The sequence below is a fragment of the Theropithecus gelada genome, chromosome 11 (genome assembly GCF_003255815.1).
Source record: "Theropithecus gelada isolate Dixy chromosome 11, Tgel_1.0, whole genome shotgun sequence".
Classification (NCBI taxonomy): Eukaryota; Metazoa; Chordata; class Mammalia; order Primates; family Cercopithecidae; genus Theropithecus; species Theropithecus gelada.
This window is the reverse complement of record NC_037679.1, coordinates 95,016,456-95,042,826: the sequence shown is the minus strand read 5'-3', so window position 1 is coordinate 95,042,826 and position 26,371 is coordinate 95,016,456. Positions and strand designations below refer to the sequence as shown.

At 37.6% G+C, this 26,371-nt stretch overlaps 1 protein-coding gene across 9 annotated transcripts; it reads left to right on the top strand.

Annotated features, from left to right (window-relative positions):
* Positions 1-175: 175 nt before the first annotated feature.
* On the top strand, positions 176-25,750 carry CLEC2D (C-type lectin domain family 2 member D). Of its 9 annotated transcripts, XM_025401856.1 has the most exons (7): positions 176-257; positions 11,748-11,855; positions 18,450-18,634; positions 23,334-23,437; positions 23,540-23,621; positions 24,616-24,733; positions 25,538-25,579. In XM_025401856.1, the coding sequence occupies exons 1-6, from the start codon at positions 179-181 to the stop codon at positions 24,715-24,717; spliced, it is 660 nt and encodes a 219-aa protein (XP_025257641.1). In that variant the 5' UTR covers positions 176-178; the 3' UTR covers positions 24,718-24,733; positions 25,538-25,579. The 9 variants fall into 9 exon arrangements, 8 of the variants coding, with proteins under 8 accessions (XP_025257641.1, XP_025257642.1, XP_025257643.1 ...); XR_003121773.1 differs by having other exon boundaries at positions 23,540-23,788; positions 24,065-25,558; XM_025401857.1 differs by lacking the exon at positions 24,616-24,733 and having other exon boundaries at positions 25,538-25,679.
* The last annotated feature ends 621 nt before the right edge of the window (positions 25,751-26,371 follow it).

The window sequence follows — 26,371 nt, the reverse complement described above, 5'->3', positions numbered from 1 at the left end:
TTTTGAAATAATTTGTGTTTCATTTGTTCCTCTAGCTATATTTATTTTAAAGGCTTTAAATTCTGTGTTACTGGGGCAGTTACACACTGACATATTTTAGTCGTTGGGCTTTTCTTGGTTTCGTTTTGTTTCGAATCATTCTTGGGGTTGAAAACACAGACTGTGGTTTAGATCACTCATGGTAACTGGAGGCAAAATGCATGACAGTAAGAATGTGGAGAAAGACATTGCACCATCCGAATTGCCTGCAAACCCAGGTAAAAAGCTGGGATGTAGAGTAAACGTGAGGACTGGAATGGGAAGGTAGTGGTAGTGATGGGCTTACACAGGTAAGGTACTGATCCAGTAAGAAGTTTTCAAGGATAAGAGATGGAATGTGGGAGTCTATAAATTGGCTTATAATTCATGTGAAATATGCATATATTTATATTCACAGTTGTAACAACTAAGGAGAGGGAACAATGAAACATGTAAGACAATGAGATAAGGTTAAGTTTATGATTGAAAATAAAAATAGTGAATTTCACTAAAAAAAAACTACAAACTCTAAAGTGTTACTCAGATACAAGATACTATCATTATTACATAGGTAGAAAACCTACCATGGAAGCTCATAAGAGAGAAAAGGTAGAAAATAGTATGTAAAGGACATTTACAAATCAACAAAGTAAACAAAGGTTCAAGTAAAAACTTAGGGCATTCTAATGTAATTATGTTAGATTGGATGCACTGGAACTATATATAGAGAGAGCTTTATATGATGATTTATATGATGATTTAGTAAGTGAAAAGCTTTATATGATGATTTAGTAAGTGGAAAAAAATGTCTTTTGCCACAGTTAGAGAAAATCAAGGTTTTATAACTTAGGACTTAAAAGTTTGGAGTTTTTTTCCTCCCATCTTAAAAGGTAATCAATTTAAAGAAAAGGTAATTCAGAGGGGGAAAAAGATGAACTCTAAATGTTGTTAAATGACTTAATTTGTTTCTTCACTCATTGGGTATTTTGAGCATTTTATACCAACTGCTTTGAAGTATTTGTCAGATAGTTCCAACATCTCTGTCATTTCCCTCCTTGGCTTGTACCGTCTTTCCCCACCGAAGTTTACATTTTCATGGTTCTTCATATGCTGTGTAATATTGGACTGTAATTTGAACTTTTGAATAAATATTTAGTTAGACTGGATCTTATTTAAATTTTGGAGAATATTGATACTATTGTTTTAGCAAGCAATCACACTGGTGGAATGAAGACAATCTGTGGGATCCGGTTCCAATGTCAGTTCCATTCTGAAAGCCTTTGTAGAGCTTTTCAGGTATATGCCTCAACCCGGGGTGAAACTGGCAACTGCGCAATGCTCTATTCATTAGCTCGGGTCTTAACATCTTTAGTATGCCAATTAGAAACACATCTAGGCATGCATAAGTTGAGGGGCAGGTGAATCCAGGAGTTTATAAATAATGTTCATGGATCTCTTTCTAACGTTTCTCCCTCTTCACCATCTGACCAGTACTTTCAGGTTCCCAGGGGCTTCTCCTTTCCATCCTCCATGAAACGCGGGGCTCCTTTTATTCTGATGAACCATACACTTCTGCAGTCATTTCTGCATCTTTAAACTCAGGTGGCAGAAGGACAGCGAGAAAGAAGAAAAAAAAGCAAGAGGTTTGGCCCCACTCTCATGGAGCCACAACTCTACTGAATGGAGAGGACTGACTTTTCTCTTTTTTTATTTCTGAGACGGAGTCTCACTCTGTGGCCCAGGCTGGAGTGCAGTGGCGGGATCTCGGCTCACTGCAAGCTCTGCCTCCCGGGTTTACGCCACTCTCCTGCCTCAGCCTCCCGAGTAGCTGGGACTACAGGCGCCCGCCACCTCCCCTGGCTAATCTTTTGTATTTTTAGTAGAGACGGGGTTTCACCGTGTTAGCCAGGATGGTCTCCATCTCCTGACCTCGTGATCCGCCTGCCTCGGCCTCCCAAAGTGCTGGGATTACAGGCGTGGGCCACCGCGCCTGGCTGAGGATTGATCTTTCTCAAGGTTTTGGCTATTGCACGTTGCTGTAGTTTCCACTACCATCATCAGATTGCCTGAGGTTTGAGGCACATGGCAGTGTAGACAAGAGAGAGGGAGAAAAAATAAATGTGGTGTTTTCATACTCTATTTGAAGTAGGAGTTTGCTTTTTTGTTCCTCAAACCATACCTCTAGTGCTTCTCCTGGAGCCCTCTCTATTTTTATGCTGACGGATGCTCAATTCCATGTTTCTGGCTGTATTAAGTTCGGGGCATGATATTAGAGGAGAGAAATTTAAATTCACCACTGGTTTGATGGCTCTTTAAATTTGGATATTCTTGTAAGATCTGCTGCTAGTATATCCTTTTTCCTTTTGCTCTTTTTTTGGTTTAAAGACCATATTTTTAGAGCCATTTTGGGATCACAGCAAAATTGTGAGAAAGATAGTTTTTTTGTTGTTGTTTGTTTTTCATTTTCTCCTTGTTGCCACACATACATAGACTCTGTCTTAGCCTGTTCTGTGCTGCTATTACAGAATACCCAAGACTGGGTAATTTATAATGAACAAAATCTATTGGCTCATAGTTCTGGAGGCTGGAAAGTTCAAGACTGAGAGACACATCTGGTGAGGGCCTTTTTGCTCCATCATCCCATGGCAGAATTTGGAAGGGCAAGAGAGCACATGCATAAGAAAGAGAGAGAGCAAGAGGCACCAAACTTGCTTTGATAACAAATCCACTTTCGTGATAGTAAACCCACTCGCATTATAAGGAAGGACATTATGACCTGATTCCCTCTTAAAAGGCCCACCTCTCAACACTATTGCACTGGGGACTAAGTGACTAACACATGAACTTTGGAGACGCATTCAAACCATAGCAGTCTCTAACATCAACATTGTTCACTGGCAGTACATTTATTACAATTAATAAACCTACACTGGCATATTGTAGTCACTCAAAATTCATAGTCTGATGGGTTTCCCTTTGTCAGTGACCTGACCTGTCTCCCTGACTGCCCTTAATATTTTTTCTTCCATTTTGACCTTGGAGTATCTGATGATTATGTGTCTTGTGGTTGATCATCTCATGAAGTATCTTATTGGGGATTACCTGAATTTGAATGTTGGCCTGTCTTGCTAGGTTGGGGAAGTTCTCATGGGTTATATCCTGAAGTGTGTTTTCCAACTTGGTTCCATCCTCCCTGGCTCTTTCAAGTACTCCAATCAGTGGTAGGTTCAGTCTTTTTACATAGTCCCGTAGTTCTTGAAGGTTTTGTTCATTCCTTTTCATTCTTTTTTCTCTAGTCTTGTCTGTCTGCCTTATTTCAGCAAGATAGTCTTTAAGCTCTGGTATTTTCTCTTCTGCTTGGTCAATTTGGCTATTGATACTTGTGTTTGCATCATGATGTTCTCTTGCTGTGTTTTTCAGCTCCATCAGGTCATTTATGCTCTCGCTAAACTGGTTATTCTGGTTAACAGCTCCTGTAATCTTTTATCATGCTTCTTAGCTTCTTTGCATTGGGTTAGGACATAATGCTGTAGCTCGGAGAAATTCATTATTACCTACTTTCTTAAGCCTACTTCTGTCAGTTCATCCATCTCAGCTTCAGCCTCGTTCTATGCCCTCACTGGAGAAGTGTCGCGATCATTTGGAAGACAAGAGGCATTCTGGCTTTTGGAATTTTCAGGGTTTTTGCATTGTTTTTTTCCTCATCTTTGTGGATTTATCCATCTTTGATCTTTGAGGCTGATGACCTTTGAATGGGGTTTTTGTGGAGTCTTTTTTGTTGATGTTGTCTTTGTTACTTTCTGTTGGTTTGTTTATCTTCTAACAGTCAGCCTTTCTGCTGCAGATCTGCTGCAGTTTACTGGGGAGCCACTCCAGACCCTGTTCACCTGGGTATCACCAGTGGAGGCTGCAGAACAGCAGATCGCTGCCTGCTTCTTCCTTCGGAAGTTTCGCCCCAGAGGAACACTGGCCTGATGCCAGCTGGAACGCTTCTGTATGAGGTGTCTGGTGACCCTTGTTGGGAAGTCTCACCCAGTCAGGAGGCACAGGATCAAGGACCCGCTTATGTAGAGAGTCTGATGTTCTCTTAGCAGAACTGGTGTGCTCTACTGGGGGAATCGCACTCACCCGGTTCATCTGGTCTCTTCAGAGCCAGCAGGAAAGATTAAGTCCGCTGAATCTGAAACTGCCTCTCCCCTCAGGTACTCTGACTCAGGGAGATGAGAGTTCTGTCTGTAAGCCCCTGACTGGAGCTACTGGAATGCTTGCAGGAATGGCCCGCCTGGTGAGGAGGGATGGCTCAAGATCCCACCTAAAGAGGCAGTCTGGCCACAACCTGCCACAGCACTTTGCTGCACTGTGGGAAATTTGGCCCAGTCCAAACCTCTCAGGCTCCTTTGCACTGTCAGGGGCAAACCGCCAACTAATGGTGGTCACCCCTCCCTGCAGGAACTTGGTCATTCCAGGCACACTCCAGACTACTCTGCTGGCAGCGGGGATCTCAAGTCAGTGGGTCTTAGCTTGCAGGGATCCACAGGAGTAGAACCCATTGATTGAGACTGCTGGGCTCTCCTCCTTGGCTTCAGCCCCCTTTCCATGGGACTGGATGGTTCTCCTGCCTCACTGGAGTTCCACTCACCACTGGAGCATGTAAAAACTCCTGCAGCTCAGGGCCTGCCTAAACAGCCACCAATGGGAGTGGCTGTCATTGGTTTGCCCAAGTTTGTGCTTGAGACCCAGGGCCTTGGTGGTGTAGGCTCATGAGGGAATCTTCTGATCTGCAGATTGCAAAAATCTGTGGGAGAAGCATAGTACCCCTGGTGGGTAGGACAGACCCTCCCCACTTCCCTTACCTCAGGGAGGCAGGTCTCCCCGCCCTGTGCAACTCCTGGGTGAAGTGACACCCCACCTGCTTTCTCCTTGCTTTCTGTGGGTTGCACCAGCTGCCCAATGAGATGAACTTGGTACCTCAGATGGAGATGCAGAATTCACCTGCCTTCCACATTCATCTCACTGGGAGCTTCAGACCAGAGCTGTTTCTATTTGGCCATTTTGGCCCCTCCCGTCAAGTATGTTTTCTTTTGTAAGAAACTGCCAAAGTGGCTGTAGCATTTAGCTTTCTTACCAGTAATGCATGAGACTTCCGGTTGCTCCACATCCTTGCCAGCATTTGATATTGTTAGTGTTTTAATGTAACACTTAAGTAATATGTAATGATATCTCATTGTTTTAACTTGCAATTCTCAAAGGACATATGATATTAATAATTTGTCTTCTCATTATTTTGATTATGTCTTTTGCAGATCAAAAGTTTTTCGTTTTAATGAAGTCCAGTTTCTCAGTTCTTTCTTTCATGGATTGTGCCCTTGGTATTATATCTAAAAAGTCATCACCATACCCAGAGTTATCTAGGCTTTCTCTTATGTTATCTTCTATGAGTTTTGTGTTTTACATTTACGGCTATGATACATTTTGATTTATTTTTGGGGAAAAGGCAAAATCTGGGCCTAGATTCATTTATTTGTATGTTAGTATCTAGTTGTTCAGCATCATTTGTTGAAAAGACTATCTTTTTAAAATTGTATTGCTTTTGCTCCTTTATCAAAGATCAGTTGACTGTATTTATCTGGGTCTATTTATTTTTAGTCTACTTCTCTGCTTTCTATCCTTTTACATTAATATATTTGTCGATTCTTTTTTTTTTTTTTTTTTTTAAGAGACGGAGTCTTGCTCTGTCGCCCAGGCTGGAGCACAGTGGTGCGACCTCGGCTCACTGCAAGCTCTGCCTCCTGGGTTCACGCCATTCTCCTGCCTCAGCCTCCTGAGTAGGTGGGACTACAGATGCCCACCACCACCCCCGGCTAATTTTTGTATTTTTAGTAGAGACGAGGTTTCACCATGTTAGCCAGGATGGTCTCAATCTCCTGACCTCGTGATCTGCCTGCCTCGGCCTTCCAAAGTGCTGGGATTATAGGAGTGAGCCACCGTGCCCGGCCTTATTTGTCTATTCTTTAACAAATACCACATTGTCTTGATTACTGTAGCTTCAGAGTAAATCATGAAGTCAGGTAGTATCAGTTGTTTAACTTTGCTCATCTCCTTCAATAATGTGTTTGCTTTTCTGGGTCTTTTGCTTATCTATACAAACTTTAGAATCAGTTTGTTGATATTTGCACAATAACTTGCTGAGATTATTATTATCATTGCATTTAATCTGTAGATTAAGCTGGGAAGAATTGATATCTTGGCAATGCTGAGTCTTTCTCTCCATGAACATAAAATACTTCTCCATTTATTTAGTTCTACTTTGATTTCATTCATCAGTTTGTAGTTTTCCACATATAGATTTTGTACATATTTTGTTAGATTTATACCTAAGTATTTTATTTTTTGAATGCTAATGTGTATGGCACTGTGTTCTCAAATAAAAGTCCGTTTGTTTATTTCTGGCATATAGAAAAGTGATTGACTTTTGTATATTACCCATGCATTCTACAACCTTATATATCAATAACCTCGCATATCAGTTCCCAGAATTTTCAATTCTTCAAGATTTTCTACATGGATGATTATGTCATCTGCAGAGAAATACAGTTTTATTTCTTACTTTCTCATCTGTATACCTTTTATTTCCTTTATTTCCTTTTCTTGTCTTACTGTGTTTTCTTTTTTTTTTTTTTTTTTTTTTTTTTTTTTTGGAGACGGAGTCTCGCTCTGTCGCCCAGGCTGGAGTGCAGTGGCCGGATCTCAGCTCACTGCAAGCTCTGCCTCCCGGGTTCCCGCCATTCTCCTGCCTCAGCCTCCCGAGTAGCTGGGACTACAGGCGCCGCCACCTCGCCCGGCTAATTTTTTGTGTTTTTAGTAGAGACGGGGTTTCGCCGTGTTAGCCAGGATGGTCTCGATCTCCTGACCTTGTGATCCGCCCGTCTCGGCCTCCCAAAGTGCTGGGATTACAGGCTTGAGCCACCGCGCCCGGCCTGTCTTACTGTGTTTTCTAGCACTTCCAGAACAATGTCGTAAAGCATTGGCGAGAGGGACATCTTTGCCTTGTTCTTGATCTTAGTGGGAAAACTTCAAGTTTCTCACCATACTTGAGGATGTTAGCTGTAGATTATTGTAGATATTCTTTATTAAGTTGAAGAAGTTCTTCCCTATTTCTAGTTTACTGAGAGTTTTTGTCACAAATCCATGTTGAATTTTGTTTACTGAGAGTTTTTATCACAAATGGCTATTGAATTTTGTTAAATTTTTTTGTATATATTGATATAATCAAGTGATTTTTTTAGCTTGTTAATGTTATGGATAACATTAATTGATTTTTGAATGCTGAACTTGCCTTAAATAGCTGAAATAAATTTCACTTCATCACAGTGTATAATTCTTTTTATACATCATTGGATTGGATTTGCTGAAGTTTTGTTGAGGTTTTGCATCTATGTTCATGGGGTATAGTGGCCCATAGTTTTCTTTTCCTGTAATGTCTTAATCTGATTCTTCCTATTAGGATAAAGCTGGCCTCATAGAATGAGTTAAGAAGTAGTCTCTCTGCTCTGACTTCTAAAACAAATTATAGAGAATTGGTATAATTTTTTCCTTAAATGTTTGGTTGAATTCACCAGTGAGTCCATCTTGACATGGTGCTTTCTGTTTTGGAAGGTCAACTTCTGTAATAAATGTGAACATATTTAGGTCATCTATTTCTCCATGTATGAGTTTAGAGAAATTATGTCTCTCAAGTGACTGATCCTCTGTGTGGACATAGAACTGTCCATTTTAGCATCCATGGGATCTGTAGTAATTGCTACTTATTTATTTCTGATATAGGTAATTTGTGTCCTTCCTCTTTTCTTCTTAATCAGCCTGGCTAGAGCCTTATGCATTATTTTTAATCTTTCAAAACCTAGTTTTTGGTTGTGATAACTTTTTCTATTAATGTCTCATTTTTTATTTCTGCTCTAATAATTTTCTTTTCTTCTGTTTACTTTGTACCTGATTTGCTCTTCTATTTCTAGTTTCCTAAGGTATAAACTTAGCTAATTAATTTTAGATCTTTATTTTTTTCTAATAGATGCATTCAATGCTATCAATTTCTCTTTAAACAACGCTTTTACTGCATCCCACAAATTTTGTTAAGCTGTATTTTCATTTTCATTTAGTTGAAATATTGTAAAATTTCTATTGTGATTTCTTCCTTGACCCATATGTTGTTTAGAAACATATTGTTTCATCACCACATGTTTGTGGAGATTAGTGGGATTTAAAACTTTTCTTTGTTATTGATTCTAATTTATTTACATTGTGGTCTGTATGACTTCTATTTTGTTAAATTTGCTAGGGTATGTTTTACGGCCCAGAAGCTGGTCTATTACGGTGACTTTTCCATGTAATCTTGAGAGTGTATATTCTGCTGTTGTTGGACAAAGTAGTCTATAGATGTCAATTATATTCAGTTGATTGATGGTGTTGCTGAGTTCACCTAAGTTCTACTGATTTTCTCCCTGCCGGATCTGTGCATTTCTTTCTTTCTTTTTATTTTTTCTATTTTGTTGTTTTTGAGACAGAGTCTCGCTCTGTCACCCAGGCTGGAGTGCAGTAGTGCAGTCTCATCTCATTTCAACCACTGCTTCGCGGGTTCAAGCAATCCTCCCACCTCAGTCTCCTGAGTAACTGGGAATACCAGCACATACCACCACACTTGGCTCATTTTTGCCTTTTTGTAGAGACAGAGTTTTACCACATTGCCCAGGTTGGTCTTGAACTCCTGAGATCAAATGATCCAGTCTTTTTGGCATCCCAAGGTGCTGAGATTACAGGCATGAGCCACTGTACCCTGCTGGATCTGTGCATTTCCAATAGAGTGTTGTTGAAATCACCAACTAGGAAAATGAATTCATTGATTTCTCCTTGCAGTTCTATTAATTTTTGCCTCATGTAGTTAAATACTCTCTTGTTAGGTGCATGCACATTTAGGTTTGGTATGTGGAAACATAACATAGTTTCTTGGAAAACTAATTCTTATACCATTATGCAATAATTTTCATCATTCTTGATAAATTTCCTTGCTTTGAGGTTTGTTCTGTTTGAAATTTGTATAGCTTCTCCTGCTTTCTTTTTTTTGTACCAGTATGATATATATACATATATATATATTTACAATCCATTTCCTTTTAGTTTGTGTGTCTTTATATTTAAAGTGCATTTCCTGCAGATATCGTATAATCTCTGATTTTTAACTGGTGCATTTAGATCATTGATATTAAAGTGATTATTAACATAGGTGGATTAAATATCTACCATATTTCTTTCTGTTTTCTATTTTTTGCCTTTGTTCTTTGTTTCTATTTCATTTTTCATTCTCTTCAGAGACAGAGTCTCATTCTGTTCATTAGGCTGGAGAGTGATGGTGTAATTATAGCTCCCTGTACCCTTAAAATCCTAGGCCCAAGTGATTCTCCCACCTAAGCCCTGAGTACCTGGTATTACAGGCATGTGTCACAAAGCCTGGCTGATTTTTATTTAATGTTTTTAGAGACAGAGTCTTGCTACGTCTCCCCGTCTGGTCTTGAACTTCTGGCCTCAAATGATCCTCCTGCCTCAGTGTCCCAAAGGGTTGGGATTATAAGTGTAAGCTACCACACCCAGCCTTGTCTTCCATTTTTTTCCCTGCATGTTTAGTTTTTAACTTAGCATTTATAAAGTTCCATTTTTTTTCTCATTCTTGGTATATCAATTATACTTTAAAAAATGTGATTTTAGTGGTTACCCTAGTGTTTGCAATATACACTCACAACTAACATAAGCTTGCTTTCAAATAATACTATACCATTTCACAGGTGCTGTATCTTCTATTAAAAAAATCCTAATTCCCTGCTTTTATCCCATGTGTCATTTCTGTTATTTATTTTATTTACATATAAGAATACATAAGCATGTAAATATATATAAAGATATATATATAAGCACACATAATTAAATATATTGCTACAATTATTATTTTGAACAAATTGTCATTTGTTAGATCAATTAAGAATAAGAAAAATAAATAGTTTTAATTTACCTTCACTTATTTTTTATATTCTTCCTTTTTCATATAATTTATGTTTCTAACCTGTATAATTCTCTTTCCGTTTAAAATAATTGCATTTACCTTTTTTGTTTTTTGATATAAGACAGGTCTACTGGCAACAAGTTATCTCAATGTTTGTCTAAAATAGTATTTGTTTGTCATGCATTTTGAAGAATTTTTTAGGCTAAAGAATTCTAAGTTAATAAGGTTTTTTTCTCTTAATACTTTAAATATTTGTTTCTGCTGTCTTCTTACTTGCATGGTTTTTGAGGAGAATGTAAACGTCATTTTTATCTTTGTTTCTCTACATGTAGAATTTATTTTCCTCTGGATTCTCTTATGATTTCTTAAATATTTTATAAAGGGGGTACAGGGGCATATGTGAACTCGATATTTTTCATTCAGTATTTCTGTCAACTTAAACTGCTAAAAACTAAAATCTGTTGATTAAGACAAATATCTTGGGAAACATCAATGTAAAGCTTGCTAATGTCTCTAGTGTTGGGGGGAATGTTAGAGAAAAATATGCCTATTTAGCTAAGGACAAATCTAGATAAATTAACTAGAAGTGTGAATTGTATGCAAGAGATTGTGTCAGAACAGGGTTCCAATAATAAACTTTATAAGAGGTTTTAGATAACCTAAGACATTTTGAAATATAACACAGATACAGGAAATTATACAATACAAATATGTAGCTTGATTAATTATTGTAAGATAAACACCTTTGTTGACTCCTGATATGGCCTAGCTGTGTCTTCACCCAAATCTCATCTTACATTGTAGTTCTCATAATCCCCACTTGTCATGGGAGGGACCCAATGGGAGATAACTGAATCATGGAGGTGGTTACCCTCATGCTGTTCTCGTGATAGTGAGTGAGTTTTCAAGAGATCTTATGGTTTTATAAGGGGCTTTTACCCCTTTGTTAGGCACTTCTCTCTCCTGGTGCCACGTGAAGAAAAACATGTTTGCTTCTTCTTCCACCATTATTGTACGTTTCCTGAGGCCTCCCCAGCCATGCAGAACTGTGAGTCAATTAAACTTCCTTCCCTTTTAAATTATCCAGTCTCGGGCAGTTCTTCATAGCATTGAGGATGGACTAATACAACTACTAACATTGTCTGAGAAAGATCCTTGTTATGTGGCTCAGAGGCCCTCTATGTATTCTTAACTATTCACTCTCCTATCCTTCCAAGAATAACACTAATTTGACCTCTACCATAATCACTTTATCATTTCAGTTTTGCCTTTTTTCCTCCAAAACAATGCCTTTTAAGTCTATTTTAATCAATAGATCTCCTCTTAATATTGTTTAAAAATATTTCTTTACATTTTTAGACAGGAATCAGAATAATTTGCTATGTTGAATTTCCAACGATTTGGATGTTGATTTCATTCCTGTGGTTTAGTTGGCATGAATCTCTCCAATTGAAAGGGTAACCTGAATATGGTAACTTGAAAGTTAAAAATCAATTCTTTTAATTTTCAAAAAAAATTAAACTGTAGAGATAGAATAGTATGTTCGTAAGATGACAGGTCATTTGCATCCTCTAGTAAAAAGGGAAGGAATTAAATAAAAATAACATTTTGATGGTTAATGCTTCTGGCAGTATTATGTATGTATTTAATTGCTAAAATGTTTTTCAATAATTTTTTCCAGGTTATCGGCATTCAAAAGAGCATTCTAGTAAAGCTACCTTAATTTGGCCCTTATTTTTCTTAATCATGTTTCTGACAATCATAGTGTGTGGAGTGGTTGTTTTCAGCGGTAAGTGAACTGTAATCTTCATTCATCTAGAGAGAATTATACTTGTAAAAAGAAGAGAAAGAATCTAAATAATGTTGTTATTCTTTACAGCTTTTAATATATTGTCTCACTAATTGAGTTAAACTCCAATAGCTTTTTAAGTGGCATCAAAAATTTTAATTATGCACAGGCAGCCTGGTCTTTCTTTCTAGCTATTTGAGCATGTTCTGGCCCTTGTTTTTTTTAGCATATGTAGCCCATCTCCCTAGAAAACAAACTCCTTTTAGTGATAGTACCCTAAAAGCAATTTAGCTATAAAAATTATCTTGTACCTCAAAACATGCTTGCACTGCATCTAATATAAACCAAACTGAGACATAGAAAACTACAAAAAACACTTTCCCCAAACCTCAGGCCACTCTACGTATCAACCTAAAATCTACCCCCATTATTGGATTCTGAAGTAATTTCGGAGAGACCCTTCAAATACTGCTTACATAACTTAGAGTCAGCAACACTTGGAACACTCCATGTTCTAGATAATTCCTATTCATTTGCGAATCTTTTGCTTATTATCTTTTGCCATTTTGAAACCACAGATAATATACTTTATACATTTATGAAGCAAAAATAATTTTTTTATTTCAGATATTTAAGTCAACTAATTACAACTATTTAAGAAAGAAAAAATTGGAAGGAGACAATTTTTGTAGTCTGTAGATACCTCAATATTAATCAAGGGAATGTATTCTAAAATATAATTTAAATTTATAGCCCTTTTTTTACAGTAAGCATATGAAATTAACACTTATGACTGTTTTCCTTTGTTATCCATTATGTGTTTCGTTTCCTTTCAGCTAGCACTTTGACTGGAAATGATTTCTTGTGTGGAGCCAATAGCTGAAGCCATCTTTTAATCTCGTCATTTTCTTTCTTTCTTTTTTATATGTGTTATTATTTATTGCTTTGTATCATTTTTACGTTTTACTTAACATTTAGATTGTTAGTTAACTATTCAGATGTGGTATTTCCCCATTTAGATCAAGTTATTTAGATTGGCTTTAGTTATAAAAATTCCTAATAGAGCTTTGCAGTTATAGCTCTGGTCCCTGACTTTTTTTTTTTTTTTTTTTTTTTAATTACACTTTAAGTTCTGGGATAAATGTGCAGAACCTGCAGGTTTGTTACATAGGTATACACGTGCCATGGTGGTTTGATGCACCCATCAACCTGTCATCTATATTAGGTATTTCTCCTAATGCTATCCTTCCTGTTCCCCCCAACCCTCAACAGGCCCCAATGTGTGATGTTCCCCTCCCTGCATCCATGTGTTCTCATTGTTCACCTCCCACATGTGAGTGAGAACCTGCAGTGTTTGGTTTTCTGTTCCTGTGTTAGTTTGATGAGAATGATGGTTTCCAGTTTCATTAGTCTCCCTGCAAAGAATATGAACTCATTCTTCTTTATGGCTGCATAGTATTCCATGGTGTATATGAGCCATATTTTCTTTATCCAGTCTATCACTGATGAGCATTTGGATTGGTTCTAAGTCTTTGGTATTGTGAATAGTGCTGCAGTAAACATACATGTGCATGTGCCTTTATAGTAGAATGATTTATAATCCTTTGGGTATATACCCAGTAATGGGATTGCTGGATCAAATGGTATTTCTGGTTCTGGATCCTTGCGAAATTGCCATGCTGTCTTCCACAATGGTTGAACTAATTTACACTCCTATCAACAGTGTAAAAGCATTGCTATTTCTCTGCATCCTCTTCAGCATCTGTTGTTTCCTGACTTTTAAATGATTGTCATTGTAACTGGCCTGAGATGGTATCTCATTGTAGTTTTGATTTGAATTTCTTTAATGATCAGTAATGATGAGCTTTTTATCATATATTTGTTGGCCACATAAATGTATTCTTTTGTGAAGTGTCTGTTCATATCTTTTGTCCATTTTTTGATGGAGTTTTTTGTTTCTTTCTTGTAAATTTAAGTTCCTTGTAGATTCTGAATATTAGCCCTTTGTCAAATGGATAGATTACAAAATTTTTTGATAGTTTTTTTTTTTTCTTTTTTTGGCGTGCAGAAGCTCTTTAGTTAAAAGATCCCATTTGTCAATTTTGGCTTTTGTTGCCATTGCTTTTGGTGTTTTAGTCTTGAAGTCCTTGCCCATGCCTATGTCCTGAATGGTATTGCCTATGTTTTCTTCAAGGGGTTTTATGGTTTTAGGTCTAACATTTAAGTCTTTAATCCATCTTGAATTAATTTTTGTATAAGGTGTAAGGAAGGGATCCGGTTTCAGCTTTCTACATATGGCTAGCCAGTTTTCCCAGCACCATTTATTAAACAGGGAATCCTTTCCCCATTGCTTGTTTTTGTCAGGTTTGTCAAAGATCAGATGGTTGTAGATGTGTGGTGTTATTTCTGAGGCCTCTGTTATGTTCCATTGGTCAATATATCTGTTTTGGTACCAGTACCATGCTGTTTTGATTACTGTAGCCTTGTAGTATAGTTTGAAGTCAGGTAGCATGATGCCTGCAGCTTTGTTCTTTTTGCTTAGGATTATCTTAGTATACAGGCTCTTTTTGGGTTCCATATGAAATTTAAAGTAGTTTTTTAAAAAAAATTCTGTGAAGAAAGTCAATGATAGCTTGATGGGAATACCAATGAATCTATAGATTACTTTGGGCTGTATGACCATTTTCATAATATTGATTCTTCCTATCCATGAGCATGGAATGATTTTCCATTTGTTTGTGTCATCTCTTATTTCCTTGAGCAGTGGTTTGTAGTTCTCCTTGAAGAGGTCCTTTACATCTCTTGTAAGTTGTATTCTTAGGTATTTTATTCTTTTAGTAGCAATTGTGAATGAAAGTTCACTCATGATTTGGCTCTCTGTTTGTTATTGGGGTATAGCAATACTTGTGATTTTTGCACATTGATTTTGTATCCTGAGAATTTGCTGAAGTTGCTTATCAGCTTAAGAAGTTTTGGGGATGAGGCGATGGGGTTTTTTAAATATACAATTATGTCATCTACAAACAGAGACAATTTGACTTCCTTTCTTCCTATTGAATACATTTTATTTCTTTCTTTTACCTGATTGCCCTGACCAGAACTTCCAATACTATGTTGAATAGGAGTGGTGAGAGAGGGCATCCTTGCCTTGTGCCAGTTTACAAAGGGAATGCTTCCAGCGTTTGGCCATGCAGTATGATATTTGCTATGAGTTTGTCATAAATAGCTCTTATTATTTTAAGATATGGTCTATCAATACCTAGTCTATTGAGTGTTTTTTGCATGAAAGGGTGTTGAATTTTATAAAAGGCCTTTTCTGTATGTATTAAGATAATCATGTGGTTTTTGTCATTCGTTCTGTTTATGTAATGGATTACATTTATTAATTTACATATATTGAACTAGCCTTTCATCCCAGGGATGAAGCTGACTTGATTGTGGTGGATAAGCTTTTTGATGTGCTGCTAGATTCAGTTGGCCAGTATTTTATTGAGGATTTTTGCAATGATGTTCATCAGGGATATTGGTCTAAAATTATCTTTTTTTTGTTGTATCTCTGCTAGGTTTTGGTATCAGGATGATGCTGGTCTCATATAGTGAGTTAGGGAGAATTTCCTCTTTTTCTATTGTTTGGAATAATTTCAGAAGGAATGGTACCAGCTCCTGTTCACACCTCTGGTAGAATTTGGCTCTGAATCTGTCTGGACCTGGGCTTTTTTTGGTTGGGTAGGCTATTAATTACTGCCTCAATTTCAGAACGTATTATTGGTCTATTCAGGAATTCAATTTCTTCCTGGTTTAGTCTTGGGAGGGTGTATGTGTCCAGGAATTTATCCATTTCTTCTTTGCCTGGGTATTGCCAGCAAAGGCTGCAGAAAAGCAAAGATTGCTACCTGCTCCTTCCTTTGGAAGCTTCATCCCAGAGGGGCACCCACCAGATGCCAGCTGAACTCTCCTGTATGAGGTGCCTATCAACCCCTGGTAGGAGGTATCTCCCAGTCAGGAGGCATGGGGGTCAGGGACCCACTTGAGAAGGCAGTCTTTCCCTTAGAAAAGCTCGAGCTCTGTGCTGGGAGATCCATGGCTCTTTTCAGAGGTGGCTGGCAGGAACGTTTAAGTCTGCTGAAGCCACAACCACAGCCACCCTTTCCCCCAGGTGCTCTGTCCCAGGGAGATAAGAGTTTTATCTATAAGCCCCTGACTGGGGCTGCTGCCTTTCTTTCAGAGATGTCCTGCCCAGAGAGAAGGAATCTAAAGAGGCAGTCTGCCTGCAGTAGCTTTGCAGCACTGTGGTGGGCTCTGCCCAGTCCAAACTTCCCCATGGGCTTTGTTTACACTGTGAGGAGAAAACTGCCTACTCAAGCCTCAGTAATGGCAGATGCTCCTCCCCTCACCAAACTTGAGCATCCGGGGTCCACTTCAGACTGCCATGCTGGCAGCAAGAATTTCCAGTCAGCTAATCTTAGCTTGCTGGGCTCTGTGGGGGTTGGACCCACTGAGCACAACCACTTGGCTCCCTGGCTTCAGCCCCTTTTCCAGTAGAGTGAATGGTTCTGTCTCAGTGGGTTCCAGGCACCGGTGGGGCATTGAAAAAAAACTCCTGCAGCTAGCTTAGTGACTGCCCAAACAGCTGCCCACTTTTGTGCTTGAAAACCAGGGTTCTCGTGGTGTAGGCACTCTAGGGAATCTCCTGGTCTGTGGGTTGCAAAAACCGTGGGAAAAGTATAGCATCTGGGCCAGATAGCACCTTCCCTCACAGAACAGTCCCTCATGGCTTCTCTTGGCTAGGGGAGGGAGCTCCTCCACCCCTTGTGCTTCCTGGGTGAAGCAACGCCCCATCCTGCTTCTGCTTGCCCTCCGTGGGCTGTACCCACTGTGTAACCAGTCCCAGTGAGATGATCCAGGTACCTCAGTTGGAAATACAGAAATCACCTGCCTTCTGCATCGGTCTTACTGGGAGCTGCAGACCGGAGCTGTTCCTAATCAGCCATCTTGCCCTATCTGGTCTGGTCATTTTCTTTAAACTGGTTGATACAGGAGCAGTGATAGCACAGCAAAGATGCACAGATTTGGGGAAAGTCATCCTGCCTTATGGTCTGGTTCAAGGAATTACATTATAATAGTTATAATTTGGTACCTAGTTTATGATACCAAACCAGGTACAATACATGTTTGCCTGGTGTTATGATTTGACATTCAGATTACACCAGTTATTATTCATAACCAAGCATGATTTCTCATCTCATAAGAGCCAAATCCAAGGATAGTGATGCCAATTGGTAGTAATGATTCTATGAATACCCAGCATTCTGGTCTATCATAGACACTTTCAGAACTGTTGAGTTGAAGGGAGAAGGGGATCATATAACAGAAGATGAACAGTCAGCTACTAGGGCCTCAGTGACAACTATCTGGAGAAACATTCATTGCTTTAGATCTCACATGAAGAGAGCATTTCTTCTAATTATATAAGAAGTGGGTCAGAAAAGCCTGTCCATGAGGTATTGCTGCCTTCAAACTGTAGAAAACCTCACTAAATCTCCTTAGTGGAAGGAAGCTCACTGTACAACAACTTATTTCATATTTATGATAGTATTTAGACATATACGAGGCCTTTTCACATCAAGAAAGCTTATTCACATGAGGTGTCTATGTCCTGCCCTTCATTTTACTAAGTCATCTAGAGCAGCAGTCCCCAACCTTTTTGGCACGAGGGACCAGTTTTGTGAAAGACAACGTTTTCATAGACTGGGGTCAAAGAATGGTTTGGGGATAATTTAAGTGCATTTCTTTTATTGTGCCCTTTATTTCCATTATTATTACATTGTGTAATAATATATAGTAAAATAATTATACAACTCAACATAATGTAGAATCAGTGGGAGCCCTGAGCTTGTTTTTCTGAAAGTAGATGGTACCATCTGTGAGTGATGGGAGACAGTAACAGATCATCAGGCGTTAGATTCTCACCAGGAGCCAACAACCTAGATTCCTCACATGAGCAGTTCCCAATAGGGTTTTCACTCCTATGAGAATCCAATGCCACTGCTGATCTGACAGGAGGAGCTCAGGAGGTAATGAGTGATGGGGAGTGGCTGTAAATACAGATGAAGCTTCACTCATTCATTCACTGCTTACCTCCTGCTGTACGGCCTGCTTCCTGACTTGCCATGGACCAGTACTGATCCATGGCCTAGGGGTTGGGGACCCCTGATCTAGAGCACGTGGAGAACCATCTGTTCTCCAAAGCTGATCAAATGCTATCATTAATGTATCTAATATTTTAAGAAAGGGTAACACTGTTGAGAGCCAAATAGATACATGGCCCAGAGCAAGGTTAAGTAATTCCTTTTTCAGCTCACCCCCTGCTGAAGGCATGAGTTTGAATCTCAGTTTTGCCATTTGCTATGTACTGTATACAATTATATTTAGCATCATATTTCTCATTTGAAAAATGAAAATAATACATTTAATACTTAATGAGAATGTCAGAAAGTATATTAGCACTTGGTAATTTATACAATACAATATAAAAGTATAAATTTTTATTTTATTTTATTTTTAAAATTTTATTTATTTTTATTTTATTTTCAGCAATAAGAGCTAACTGCCATCAAAAGTCATCAGTATGTCTTCAAGCTGCATGCCCAGAAAGCTGGATTGGTTTTCAAAGAAAGTGTTTCTATTTTTCTGATGACACCAAGAACTGGACATCAAGTCAGAGGTTTTGTGACTCACAGGATGCTGCTCTTGCTCAGATTGAAAGCTTCCAGGAACTGGTAAGAAAATAGTTCTGGTCAGAATCAAAGATTCAGGCCTACAAGGATATTTTTTCCTGTGAAATTATCTAAGAGGTAGGTTTAGACATCTGCCTTATATTGATTTTTTTTTTTGTATAAGAAAATAGTAACCTAGCATGTATTACATTTTACAGTGAACCATCTAAAATTACCTTAACATTCATGGCAGGAACAGGCCCAGAAGGCAAGCAAGCCAGAGGCTTCTTTGACTTGTGAGCCAAAACTGTGCAAATAAGGATTAGAAAAGTACTGGTAAAAACAGAATTTTAAATGTGTAAGAAGTTAGCAACATTGTTTCAAAATAAATCAAACAAGGCCAGGAGCAGCAACACATGCCTGGAATCCCAGGACTTTGGGAGGCCAAGGCGGGTGGATCACTTGAGGTCAGGAGTTTGAGACCAGGCTGGCCAACATAGTGAAACCCCATCTCAACTAAAAAATACAAAAATTAGCTGGGCATGGAGGCACATGCCTTCCAGCTACTCAGGAGGCTAAGGCAGGAGAATTGCTTGAACCTGGGAGGTGGAGGCTGCATTTAGCTGAGATCACGCTACTGTACTCCAGTCTGGGTGACAGAGTGAGACTCTGTCTCAAAAAAATAATAAAATAAAAACAATAAGTCAAGCAAGAATGATGTCAGAGAGGATGGTAGACTAAAAAGCTACAGAAATCTGTTCCTCCACTAAGAAAACTATTAAACTGTCAAAAACTGTCTGAAGTAGTTATTTTGGAATTCTTGAGTCTAGTTAAACACTGGAAGCATCAAGGGAAGAGTTTGATAAAAAGGATGACAAATTTTGGTTTATGCCAGTGAATTTCAGCGTTTCTACTCAATAATAACTATTTTCCACACCCCATTATTGCAGGGAGCCATGGGAACTGCTGCCCATGTTCCTGTAATGAATTCCTGCTGCCAGGGTGGACAATAAGAATCTTTTTCTCCAAATATCAGGGTTATCGCTGATTTCTGCCTTTGAATGCCGAGGGGCAGAAACAGAAGTAAGCTATGATTGCGTCAGTCCTCATCAGCTGAAGTGGCTTCCAAAGGATTTAAATAAATAGTATGTGTTTTTCCTCGATTTGGGAAGCAGGCATTTAAGACAATTTTTGTTAGATAACTGGCTGACTGCAGAGATAACAGAACAGAGATTTCAATGACCATGCACAACAGTGAATAAAAATAGTTGGGAAAAATCATGACCAAATGACTCTGAACCACAACAACCAAGATTCGACAATCCCTGAAAAGCAAAAGAATTAAGTTACCAGAGTTACCACAACATAGTACTCATAATGTCCAGTTCTAAAAAAAACACACACACACACACACACACAGAAGACATGCAAAGTAAAGTATGATTCATTCACAGGAAAAAAAAGTAATCTGACAGAAAGTATCCCTGAAGAGGCCCAGATATTAAAAATATGGGTCAAGAATGTTAAATCAGCAGTCTTAAGTATAACCAATGAGCTAAAGGAAACTAGACAAAAAGCTAAAGGAAACCCAAAACATAATAAATGAACAAAATTAGAATATCGATATAAAGGTAGAAATTGTAAAAAAGAACCAAGCAAAAATTCCAGAGCTGAAAAGTACAATGACTGAAATTTAAAAATAATTTTAAAAATTCACTGAAGAAGTTCAACAGCAGATTTGAGAAGTAAGAGATCAGAAAACTTGAAACTAAGACAACTGAAACAATCCAGACCAAGAAAAACAAAGAAAAAGAATGAAGACAAATAAACAGATTCTAAGAAACCTGTAGGACATGAGCAAACATACCAAGATATGCACTGTAGAAATCCAAGAAAGAGAAGAGAAAGAGAAGCAGAAAAATACACTTAAAGAAATAATGAACAAAACTTTCCAAAATCTGGGGAAATACATAAATATATACACCCAAGAGGCTCAATGAACTCCAAAAGGGTAAACTTAAAGAGATCTACATTGAGACAAATTATAGTCAAGCTGACAAAATCCAAAGAGAGAATTTTGAAAGCAGCAAGAATGAAGCAACTCATCATTTACATAAGACCCTGAATAAAATTAATAGCTAATTTTCTCTGAGAACCCATGGAGATCAGAAGGCAGTGGAATGGCATATTTAAATGTCTGAAAGAAAAAATAAAACTGCCAACCATGCATTCTATATATAGCAAAGCTGTCCTTCAAGAATGAAGGAAAAAATAACACATTTTCAGATAACTAATAATTAAGGGATTTTATTACCAGTAGATATGTGCTACAAAAAATGCTAAAGGAAACCTTTGAGGCTGAATTGAAAGGACACTAGAAAGCAATTAGGAGCCCCCAAAATAAAGAATATTCATAAAGGTAACAATAGAGGTAAATATAAAACCCAGAATTACTGTATGTGTCATATAATTTATAACTTCTCCTATTTATAGCTTTCTATATTTATATTTATCTATAATTTCATAGGCAAATGAATAAAAATTATAAATCTATGAGAGTGGTCATATAATGTATAAAGATGCAATCTGTGACAATCTTATGAAGCAGGAGGGATGAAGACATATAGGATCAAAATGTTTGCATAGTTATTGAAGCTATGTTGATATTATGAAATTATATTGTTACAAGTTCAAGATGCTAATTATAATTCTCAAGGTAACCACTAATAAAATTACTAAAAATATACAGAAAAGGAAAAAAGGAAAACAATACACTATAAAAAATCAATTAAATACAAAAAATGTCAGTAACAGACAACTTGAGAAACAAAGACATCTAAGATATAGAGAAAACAAATGATTAAATGGCAAAAGTAAACTTTGTTTTAGTAATCACATTAAATAAAAAAGGATGAACCCATCCTATTAAAGGGCCGAGACTGACAAGTTGGCTAAAAACCAAATAAATTAAAAAGAAAAACAAGACTCATCTATATGCTGTCTACAAGAGAGTTGTCTTAGATATAGGGACACAAGTTGAAAGTAAAAGGACTTAGAAAGATATTCCATACAAGCAGTAGTAACCAAAATAGTGTTGAGTGGCAATATTTTTGTCAGACAAAATAAACTAAGGTAAAAAATTTTACAAGAGACAAAGAAGGGCATTATGCATTGATAAAAATTTTGACATAGCAAAGTAATTATCAGTCATAAAAATATATGTACTTACTAACAGAGCCCCAGAATGTATGAAGTGATAATTGCTATAATTTAAGGGAGAAACAAACGGTTGTATGAAAAGTTGGAGAATGAAATATTCCACTTTCAATATGATATTAAACAACTAGACAGAATATCAATAAGGAAATCAAAAATTTGAACAACACTATAAACCAATTATCCCTAATGGGCATATACAGAATAACCGACCCAGCAAGAGCAGAATACTCATTCTTCTCAAGTGCACATGGAACATTCTTCAAAATAGACCATATGTTAGACCACAAAACCTAAAAATATTAATATATTTGAAAAGTTTGAAGTCATAAAAAGAATCTTTTGCAGTTACAATGGAATGAAGTTAGAAATCGATAACTAGAAAAACCGGAAAAGTCACGCATATGTAGAAATTTAAAAACCCACTCTTAAACAGCCAGTGGTCAAAGAAGAAATCACAAGGGACTCTAGAAAATACCTTGAGACAAATGAAGTAAAAATACAAATAGCACATTGATGGTATACAGCAAACGTAGTTCTAAGAGGGAAATTTATAGCTGTGAACAGATAACTAAAAAGGAAGAAAGGTCTCAAATCGATAGCCTAACTGTACACTGTAAGGAACTAAAAAAAGTAAAGCAAAAATAAAAGTCATCTTTATGATTTGGAAGAGTAAAAGATTTACCTAAGAAGTCCCTAAATTTACTACTAATAAACGAAATTGTTTATATATTTAATTGCATTAAAATTCAGAACTTGTAATCATAAAAAGGACAGTACATGCTGACAAGCAAACACAGCAAAGGAAACCAGCCTACACTGCTGCTGTGAGGATAATTTGGTACACTTACATTAGTTTGGTGTCATTTCCTTCTTTCTGAGACAGAATCTCACTCTATTGCCCAGGCTGCAGTGCAGTGGTATGATCTTGACTCACCACAACTTTTGTCTCCCAGGTTCAAATGATTCTCACACCTCAGCCTCCCAGATAGCTGGGATTATAGCTGTGTGTCATCATGCCCAGCTAATTTTTGTATTTTTTTAATAGAGAGGGGGCTTCACCATGTTGGCCAAGGCTAGTCTCAAACTCTTGGCCTCAGGTGATCCTCCCACCTCGGCCTCCTAAAGTACTGGGATTGCAGGAGCCTGACCTAGTGTCATTTCTTAAAGTTGACAAAAAGCATATCCTGGGGCCTAAAAATTCTATTCTAGGACAAGTGACAAGAATGTCATAGCAGCATACATTCCAAACTTGATAAAACCCTGGTGTCAACCAATAGTATAATAGATAAATTGGGGAAGAGTCATACAAAGAAGTACTATACAGAAACAAAAGTAACCAAATTATCAACAATTTGTCTCAGTTTTAAATTATCTTCTTTTGATATATATAATATAGCATACCTATTCTGTGTGTGTTACTAAACAATACAAAATAAAAATGAAGAAAATTATGAGTAGGTAAGAATATAGCATAGCAGCAACATTTCTGGGAGAGGATGGGTTATGTTAGATTAATGACTATCATCTCTGTGTTTTCTGAAAGAATTTCCTGTTGAGATATAAAGGCCCCTCTGATCACTGGATTGGGCTGAGCAGAGAGCAAGGCCAACCATGGAAATGGATAAATGGTACTGAATGGACAAGACAGTAAGTTCTGAAAAATCTGGCAGTAATATTTGTATTTGAATTTACTCTGCATTAAATCTAAAGTATTCTCTAGTTACATGCTTTAAAAATTCTCATTTTAAGATTAGTCATAAAAGAAGATGGTGCCAACTTGTATGTTGCAAAGGCTTCACAAGTTCCTCAAATGAATCCAACACCTGTCATGGTGAGGTAGACTGACTGTGAACTTGGCTCCAGGCTTATCTATGTCATTTTCAAACACTTTCATTTTGAGCAAACCATACATTATCTTTAAGTCTGTTCCTGACCTCCACAACAAAGTTAAATTGCACTTGTCCTCCTGATTTCACAGGGTTGATGTGAGGAACAGAGGTTTTTTTTTTTTTTTTAATTAATTAATTAATTAATTATTATTATTATTATACTTTAAGTTCTAGGGTACATGTGCATAACGTGCAGGTTTGTTACATATGTATACTTGTGCCATGTTGGTGTGCTGCGCCCATCAACTCGTCAGCACCCATCAACTCATCATTTACATCAGGTATAACTCCCAATGCAATCCCTCCCCCTCTTTCCCCTCCCCATTATAGGCCCCGGTGTGTGATGTTCCCCTTCCTGAGTCCAAGTGATCTCATTGGAACAGAGGTTTTGATGTTTCAGAGAAAGATTATGAGTGACAGCAATTATACCTATTATTTAAAATAAAATGATAGTTTTAAAATTTGTAAATGGGTAAAGTTTGGCACTAGAAAATGTAATCTCAGTTGTGTATTTATAGGATATTTAGATTACTAAAAATATTTGAGATAATGCTGGAAAAATTGGATTCACACAATTTCATTCAACGTTTGTCTGAGAGATGAGACGGTTTTGAAAAGCTACTTTATTATAATACATTCATCAATATTGGAAATATAACTTTATTTAATAAGAAGAGCCCCAGACTTGACATTGGCAGGTTTGAAATGAGTTTTTTCTCATTAGCTTTTGACCTTGGATAGGATGGTAAGTTTTAGAAATCAGAGAACACGTACATTTATACATTGCTGTATCTACACTGTCCAGCACATTGTGACTGCTTTATAAATATCTAGAATTAACTTTTATTTCCTATTTTACAATACGGAAGTAGTAAATTTTCTCTACCTAATTCTCAAAATGTTTTTTTTTTGTTTGTTTGTATTTTTGAGAGACAGGGTTTCACTCTGTTACCCAGGCTGGAGTGCAGTAGTACCATCATAGCTCACTGCAGCCTTGACTTCCCTGGCTCAAGTGAGCCTCTCACCTCAGCCTCCTGAGTATCTGGGACTACAGGTGTGTGCCACCTTGCTTGGCTTTTTTTTTTTCCAGAGATGGGGTCTCACTATGTTGCCTGGGCTGATCTTGAACTCCTGAGCTCAAGCAATCCTCCCATCTCGGCCTCCCAAAATGTTGGAATTACTTACTGGTGTGAGCCACCACGCCTGGCCTCTCAAAATATTTTAAGGATCAAATATATTGTTAACTAAGCAGTTGTTGGAAACTGCTCATCACTTAAAGAAATGTGAAATATTATATGATTAAGGTCTAGCGTGTTTCAACAGTTAGCAAACCATATCATAGATGATAGTGATTCCAATGAGCAAAGAGGAGAAATTTATAATCCAAATGCTGACCTAAAATATCTGTGCCAAGTCATCTAAACTCAGCTAAATAGCACTGCAGTTCCAGTACTAAAACAAACAGGGAAGTCGGAGGAATAAAATCAAGCATGGTTTTTAGATATAGCTGCTGAGTCTTCAGTTATTTAAGGCAGCAAAATGTTGGGAAACGGTGTAAAAGAAAACAGGTATCAGATTTCTCCCATCAGCCAGCTAAGGCTTTGGATGTACTGGAAAGAATATTACGCTTACAGACATGAAATAGGTTTGATTCAGGACTTTGCACTATTCCGGTAGTTAATTTATAACATCTCCTGCTAAGCAAAGCCCACTGACTAATTAGTCACTGCTACATAAGGAAAAACAACGTTATTTTTAGAGGTTGAATTAATGTTAGTTTTCTCACTTTCTCATCTTCTTTCTCTCTGCTTTTGAAGACATGTTCAGTGACACACTGATTCTGCTTCTTCTCTTGCAGGTTTCCTATCCTGGGAGCAGGAGAGTGTGCCTATTTGAATGACAAAGGTGCCAGTAGTGCCAGGTACTACACAGAGAGGAAGTGGATTTGTTCCAAACCAGATACATATGTCCAGATGTTACAACAAAGCCCCAACTAATCTTTAGAAGCACATTGGAACTGATAACCCCATTTTTCCCATTTTAGAATAAGCAAAGAATTTATTTTTTAAAATTGTATTTATTTTTTGTTGTTGTTGAGATGGAGTCTCACTCTGTCACCCAGGCTGGAATCCAATGTCACTATTTTGGCTCACTGCAAGCTCTGTCTCCTGAGTTCACGCCATTCTCCTGCCTCAGCCTCCTGAGTACCTGGGACTACAGGTGCCCACCATCATGCCTTGCTAATTTTTTGTATTTTTAGTAGAGACAGGTTTCACCGTCTTAGCCAGGATGGTCTTGATCTCCTGACCTCGTGATCCACTGCCTCGGACTCCCAAAGTGCTGGGATTACAGGCGTGAGCCACTGCACCCGGCAAGAATTTATTTCTTATACTAACAGGTATATGAAAATGTACTCAATGTCACTAATAACTGGGAAAATACAAATAAAAATCAAAATATTATGGAATAAAATGTGATGTTCTGATACATGTGTGCACTATGGAATGATTAAATCAAACTAATTAACATTTCATCATCTCACATACTTATCATTTTCTGTGGTGAGAACATTTGAGATTTATTCTTTTGGCAATTTGGAAAGATCCAATACGCTATTATTAACTATAGTCACTATGCTGTGCAATAAATCTCAAAAGCTTGTTCCTCTTAACTGAAACCTACTACCCTGTGA